At 45.6% G+C, this 7,388-nt stretch overlaps 1 protein-coding gene across 8 annotated transcripts in view; it reads left to right on the top strand.

Moving 5' to 3' along the window:
- Positions 1 to 4,890, top strand: part of LOC125466037 (N-acetyllactosaminide beta-1,3-N-acetylglucosaminyltransferase 3-like) — a 94,210-nt gene extending 89,320 nt beyond the window's left edge. For all 8 annotated transcript variants that reach the window (XM_048560139.2, XM_048560135.2, XM_048560136.2 and 5 more), the window contains one exon: positions 2,497 to 4,890. In XM_048560139.2, coding sequence (XP_048416096.1) covers positions 2,504 to 3,688 — 1,185 coding nt within the window. In that variant the 5' untranslated portion in view covers positions 2,497 to 2,503 and the 3' untranslated portion in view covers positions 3,689 to 4,890. The remainder of the gene's footprint in view (positions 1 to 2,496) is intronic.
- Positions 4,891 to 7,388: the final 2,498 nt, after the last annotated feature.

Raw genomic sequence — 7,388 nt, 5'->3', positions numbered from 1 at the left:
GAGGACAGGTTGAAGAAATTTGAATTGCTTTCTTTGAAATATAAAAGAAAGGGAGGCAGCCTTATTGAAACGTACATTTCCTTCATCCCTGGCACCATTCTTGTAAAGCTCCTTTGGACATCCTCTGGTGCCAACAGATCCTTCCTTAGATTCGGGATCTGAAGCAGCTCTCAATATTCCAAATGCGGTCTGCCAGGCCCTAGCGCACCCTCAACAGTTCGTCCCTGCTGTAGTATCCTAGCTCTCTTGAAATTAATGCTTCGGGGAGTTTGGAGGTGAGTTACTCGCCGCAGGATGCGATGCCTCTGACCTGCTCTTGCAGCCATAGTAATTTAGTGGCTAATCTGGTCAAGTTTCTGCTCACTGATAAATCCCGGGATAATGTTAGTGGGGTTTTCAGTGACGGTTATGCTATTCTTTTGCTCGGCAGTTAATTTCAGGCTCCCTGTATCCATTTACAGAAAGATGAGCTACTCACAGAATCTAAAATATCATAACTACTTCACTCATGGCAGGATTAGATTACCCTATGTTTGACATTTAATTATTTCAATGCATGTATGAATAACATTCATTTGCCTTCCAGACACTAATAACTGCATGTCAACCTTAAGGGAATCCTGAACTAGGACTCGCAGGTCCCTTTGTGCTTGAGATTTCCAAAGCGTTTCTCTGTGGAAAATAGTTTAAAACTTTTTCTTACTACCAGAGTGTGTAACCTCAAGCTTTCTCATATTGTATTCCATCTGCCACTCCTTTTGCTCACTGTTTTAGCCTCTACACATCCTTCTGCAGTCTTTATTTTTGTATGCATGGGATGAGAATATTGCTGGTTGGGCCAGCATTTATTGCCCATCCCTAGACCTGTTTGTGAATCACCTGCCGTGGGTTAATCCACAGTGCCGTTGGGGAAGGAATTCCAGGATTTTGATCCACTTTTAAACCTGTTACGTTAACAATTCTCATACCATTACATCTGATTCGAGCTTCTCCCTCAAATTGTCATACTGTGGTCACTGGCTTTATGGGTTCCTTCACCTTTTAAGTTTCCTAACTAAGTGCCTCATTACACAGCGACAAATCCAGAACTGCCTATTCACTGGCAGGCTCTATCCTAAGCTGCTCCAAAAATAATCTCAGACATTCCACAAATTCCTTTTCTTAAAATGTGCTGCTAATCTGATATTTCCAGTCCACCTGAATATTGAAGCTCTCCATGATTATTATATTAGTGCCTTTCCTACCTCCCTTTTCTATCTCCTGGTTTATTTTCTTCCCCAGACCCTGACTACTGCTAGGAAGTCTTCACACAGCTCCCATCAGAGTCTTTTCTTTCCTTTTTTATGTGGTTTCTCAACTCCCTACTCACACAGATTGCACACCTTCGCCTCTGTATCACTTCTTTCCATTGACTTAATTTAACTTCCTACTAACAAGGCACCCCCACTCCCCCCAACCGCCTGTTCTTGCGAAACAATGCACACCCATGGAATTCCTACGTTGTAGGAACAGGACCTTTGGCCCAACAAGTCCACATTGACCCTCCGAGCAACCGACCAGGCCCTCCCCACTATAACCCACCTAATCTACACATCCCTGAACACTACGGGCGATTTTAGCATGGCCAATCCACCCTAACCTGCACGTCTTTAGGCTGAGAGGAAACCAGAACATCCGGAGGAAACCCACGCAGACGCAGGGAGAATGTGCAAACTCCACACAGACAGTTGTCCGAGAGTGGAATCCCGGGTCCCTGGTGCTGAGGCAGCAGTGCTAATCACTGAATGAAGCTGGTCACCTGTCTCCCTCTCTGGAAAAATCATTTTCAGAAAATCTTCTCCCTAATGTTCATGAACTGAAATTCAGGTGCTGGGCTCATGTGTCGCATTTTTATATAGAAAAGTATCCTTGGATATTTAGTTCCCAACCTTGATCCCCTTGCAGCCACGTCTCCGAGATACCCACAACATTGTATCCGCCAGTTTCAATCAGTGCGACTAGCTCATTTACCTTGTTTCATACACAGTGTGCATTAACACTCCCAGTCCTGTGTTGACTGACCCCCTTCTCATCGTTGTCTCCTTATTTGCTGTGCCTGAAGTTGGATCCCCTGACTATGTCCATTTTCTCTGCTTTAATAACCATCTGCTGAGCCCTTCCCATTGTTAAACTTCTTCCATAATTTTCCATGAAACTGAATCCAATATCCCACCAATATTTAGTTTGAAGCCCAATCACAGCCCTGGTCATGTGATTTGCCAGGGCTGTGGTCCCAGCATCATTCAGGCGGAACATTGGGACATCTCCCTCCGTCCCCAGTGTCCAATAACCCTTCTTCAGGATGATCAGATCAGCTGTGAGCTCATTGGAGTACTCAATGGGCTGAATAGCCTCATTTTGTTTCTACATCTTATGGCCTAATGTGTCGTTTAAATGTTAAGACCTTGCTTTACCTTCTCCTCCTTAATTTAAGCTTTTGTTTCCTTCCGTTGACAGGTGCAGAATGCGAAAACATTACAGATTACTTGAAAAATTTGGTCTGGTTTTCATAGGAACACTAGGCTTAATGTACATTTTTGGTCACGACAGCCAGTCAGAACCAATTGACATTGTGCCCCGGGAAGCCATCCAACCAGTGGGCTTGCACAGCATTGATGCTGTCCAAACTGAGAAGCCAAAACCTGCACCCATGTGCAGAGAAAATCTGAGTGTCTCAAGTTTGCCAACGTTTGCGGATCAGCCACAGAATGTGAAGGACTTCCTGAGGTACAAGCACTGTAGGGATTTCGGTCTCCTGCAGAACGTGCCAGGCAAGTGTGGGGGGCCGGCGAATTCTCACAATGTCTTCTTGCTGCTGGTGATCAAATCTGACCCCTTCAATCATGACCGGCGTGACATGGTGAGGAGGACATGGGGGAAGGAGCGGGTATTCCAGGGTGTCCAGATCAAGCGGGTCTTCATCACCGCCGTGTCTCCGAACCAGCACGAGCAGAAGAAACTGAACCGGGTGCTGGAGCTGGAGAACCGGCAACATCGGGACATCCTGCAGTGGGATTTCCTGGACACCTTCTTCAACCTGACCCTCAAGCAGTACAAACTGCTTCAGTGGCTGGATATCCATTGCCCCAAGGTCCAGTTCATCTTCAATGGAGATGACGATGTCTTCGCCAATAGCGACAACATGGTTGAGTACCTGCAGAGTGTGGAGGCCGGTCAGAAGGGAGGACTGCATCTCTACGTGGGGCACCTCATCGCTGGTGTGGGCCCCATCCGGGAGAGGTGGAGCAAATATTACATCCCCGAGGTGGTGACCACCTCCCAGTCCTACCCACCCTACGCAGGTGGCGGGGGAATCCTCATGTCACAGTACACGGCCAGTGTCATTTACACTGTGGCCCGCGGGATCGAAGTCTTCCCCATCGACGACGTGTTCTTCGGCATGTGCCTGGAGAGAGCGGGCCTGGCCCCCAAATCTCACATGGGTTTCCGGACGGCTGGTGTGTGGGTACCGTCCCCCCAGGATGACTCGTTTAACCCGTGCTACTACCGGGAGCTGCTCCTGGTGCATCGCTTCCGGCCGTATGAGCTGCTCTTGATGTGGGAGGCAGTGCACAACAGCAGCCTGCGATGTGCCCGATCCCCTCCAGAAGATGGTGTTGCAACAGACATAGGGCACCACGAGTCATGAATCACCTGAACCTTGGTACTGTGGGTGGCACAGTAGGACTCATGTGCCTACTTATTGAAGGAAACCCTTACAAATAGACTTCAGTAGCTACCGCATCGCCATTCAGCACCCCCTTGCCCAATCAAATAGGGAATATCTTGTTTGGCAGTTACCCAGGCCATTCTCCCTCTGAAACTACAGCCTGCCCTCCACCTGCTGAGCGTTGAGGGTGTCAACAATGTGGGGTATCTTAGCTCAGTCCACTGCACGGCTTGTCTGGTGTCCCAGTGAGGCTTTACTGCAAAATGGTCAAGATCTATCCCATCTCCCATCCTCATAGCCCTGCTGCGTTGATAGACGCTCACACTGATGGACACTGAGTGACACACACACAGTGAAACACCGTGAGTGTGTTTTTGAGCGAAGCTTTTTGTGCCTAGGGAATATTCCCCAACATTTTAACCCCTGTTTCCCTCCCCGCAATCCCATATCTTTACCTCACCCAAAGCTCGGAGTGATTAATAATATTCCAACAGTGGATGCTGAAGATTGAGAGTTCATGTGGGTCACCCTATCGAGAAGCAATTTCCAAAGTTGTCTATGGGTCAGGGTGAAAAAGTAGCAAGTTGCTCATGATCCATTTAGATACTACAGTGTGGTTAGGTGAGCTGGGGTCAGTGAGTGGAATGGATGTGCTCAATGCCATTCCTCATGCCTTTAATTCTAACTTGATACCCTGGCCTCCATCCATAGTTAACCCAAACTGAATTGTTCCTCTTCCTGGTTTCCTGTTGATCAAGGGAGTGGGTTCTTATTTTGATCAGCTTTGCATCTCCATGATGCAAATTTAAACTTTGATACTGATTTGTTTAAGTGCAGGAAGAGGGGAAAAATACAACTTTGGTGTTGTTTATACAGTTTGTGAGTTTGGTAGAAAAATCAAAAAGCTATTTCCTCATTTTAATATTTTAAGAAGAAAGCATGGATTTATTAAGAGCGAGCAGACTGTGAATGATTGCCACCAGACGTGTGAGAGAGAGAGAGAGAGAGTACCACCTTGCTGAGATGCCAGTGCAAACAGGAGCGTGAAAGCATTTGTTGCATCGCTTATGTCCGACAGTAACTATATGTTCAAAAATGCTTTGGTTCTAAAATGTCCAAAATATGTAAAATGCCTTAAATACAAACTGCCTTTCTACTAAAATTTGAACACATTCCTCCAATTTGCATCATGTTGTTATCTTTTGTGTCCTGTGTTTGTTTTTTTTAAGACATAAAACTAACTATTACACGTCAATGCCGAAGGTTTTAAAAGTTGCAATGTTTGTGGTTTCATGGTAAAATGGACAAAGTCTCATGTCTGATCCCAGAATACTTACAAATCCCAGCCTCTAGAGCAACAATAAAGGAGGAGGATTTAATTTAGTCTCTCAAAATGAGTGAGTGGCTTGGGTAGCCCAGAGGAACGTGAAACGGTTCAACCGTCCTGAAGCAGGCCATTCGGCCTATTGTGTCGATGGCTTTCTGCCAGGTCTGTCCAATGATCAGTTCCAGACTTTTATTGATTCACAGGATGTGGGTGTTGCCGGCTAGGCTAGATGCAGCTCATCTGTAATTATCCAGAGCACAGTTAAGAGTCAGACAAATTGTTGCATGTCAGGAGTTCAGGCCAGACCAGGTAAGGGTGGCAGATTTTCTTCCCTTAAGAACATTGTTGGAAAAGCCCATCCTATTCTTGGATTGGGATCTCTGTGTTCTTGCACATGAACCACATAATATTAACATGTGGGTGCAGCAATTAATCTGGAAGGCAAATGGAAGTGTGGGTTTTATATTTGTGGCTGGGAAAAAAACAGGCAAGAGTTGTATAGGGCGTTGGTGAGGGTGCATTTGGAGTACAGTGAACATTTTTAGTCCTTATATTAAAAAAAGTCATTAATTGACAATGGAGACAGTTAAAAGAAATTGATTAGGCTGACAGCTCCAGGATAACTAGTCCGATTAGACTTTAATTCATCAGAGCTTAGAAGAGTGTGAGGTGAATTTATTGAAACATACATAGTTCTGTGGGGACTTGACAGGGTGGACATTGAGAAGATGTTTCCATCAGTGGTGGAGTCTCAAACTTGGGGACATAGTTACAGAAGAAAGGAGACATTCATTTAAAACCAGAGTTGCAAAGGAATTTCCTCTCCCAGAGTGCAGCGAATGTCAGAAATTTTCTACCCCAGAGGGTTGTAGCTATATCACTGAAAGAATTTAAAGAGAAGATCGATAGATTTTTGAAATATCAGGGAGATGAGCGCTATGGGGAGCTGGCATGAAAGAGACTTTGAGCTCTGAGGCTGATCACAATCTTATACAGTCGTAGTCATACAGCAAGGAAGCAGACCCTTCGGTCCTGACCATATATCCCCATCTGATCTAGTCTTGTTTGCCAACATTCTGCCCATATCTTCTAAATCCTTCCTATTCAGATGGTTTAAGTGCTGTAATTGTATCAGCCTCCATTTCCTCTGGCAGCTTATTCTATACACACACCCCGCTCTGTGTGGAAAAAATTACCCGTCAGGTCCCTTTCCAATCTTTCGCCTCTCACCTTCAATCTATGCCCCTCTAGTTTTGGATTCTGTTCACTTGTCCATGACACTCATAATTTTATAAACCTCTTATAAGGCCGCCCGTCAGCCTTCGGCATTCAAGAGGAAAAATGTCCCAGCCTATTCCGCCTCTCCTGAGAGCTCAAACCCTCCAGCTCTGGCAATATTCTTGTAAATCTTTTCAGAACCCTTTCCAGTTTAGCAACATTTTTCCTAGAGAAGAATCATTAGGCTTTGGAATCTGAGGTGGAGATAACCAAGATCACTGAATGCTTCTCATGAGTCTGATCATAGAGATAGGGAGCATGGAAACAGACCCTTCAGCCCAAGTAGTCCATGCTGCCCATGTTCACAACCTAAATTTTTCTGATGAAGGGTCTAGGCCTGAAACGCCAAGCTTTCCTGCTCCTCTGATGCTGCTTGGCCTGCTATGTTCATCCAGCTCCACACCGTGTTATCTCAGATTATCCAGCATCTGTGGCTCCTACAGTCTCTGAAACAATTTTAACTGTGCCTACCTGCGTTTGGCCCATATCCCTCCAAATCTTTTCTACTCATGTACTTATCTGAATATCTTGTAAATGTTGTAACTGTACCTGCCTCTACCTCTGGCAGCTCATTTCAGACATGGAGCACGTGGTGTAAAGAGGTTGCCCCTTGTGTCCTTTTTAAAACTTTCTCCTCTTTCCTTTAAAATTAAATACCTCATTGAGGTATACAAGATAATGAGAGGCATAGATAGGGTTGATAGCCAGAGACTATTTCCCAGGGCAGAAATGGCTAGCACGAGGGGTCATAGTTTTAAGCTGGTTGGAGGAAAGTATAGAGGGGATGTCAGAGGCAGGTTCTTTACGCAGAGAGTTGTGAGAGCATGGAATGCGTTGCCAGCAGCAGTTGTGGAAGCAAGGTCATTGGGGACTTTTAAGAGACTGCTGGACATGTATATGGTCACAGAAATTTGAGGGTGCATCCATGAGGATCAATGGTCGGCACAACATTGTGGGCTGAAGGGCCTGTTCTGTGCTGTACTGTTCTATGGTCCATCAGTATTGATCCTTCCCGAAGATGCCGAGGTTTGAATCTCTGGTTGTTGTTATCTCTCAGTGAAAGGAATTGAGGGG

This window comes from Stegostoma tigrinum, chromosome 30 (genome assembly GCF_030684315.1).
Source record: "Stegostoma tigrinum isolate sSteTig4 chromosome 30, sSteTig4.hap1, whole genome shotgun sequence".
NCBI lineage: Eukaryota > Metazoa > Chordata > Chondrichthyes > Orectolobiformes > Stegostomatidae > Stegostoma > Stegostoma tigrinum.
This window is presented reverse-complemented; position numbering and strand designations above follow the sequence as displayed.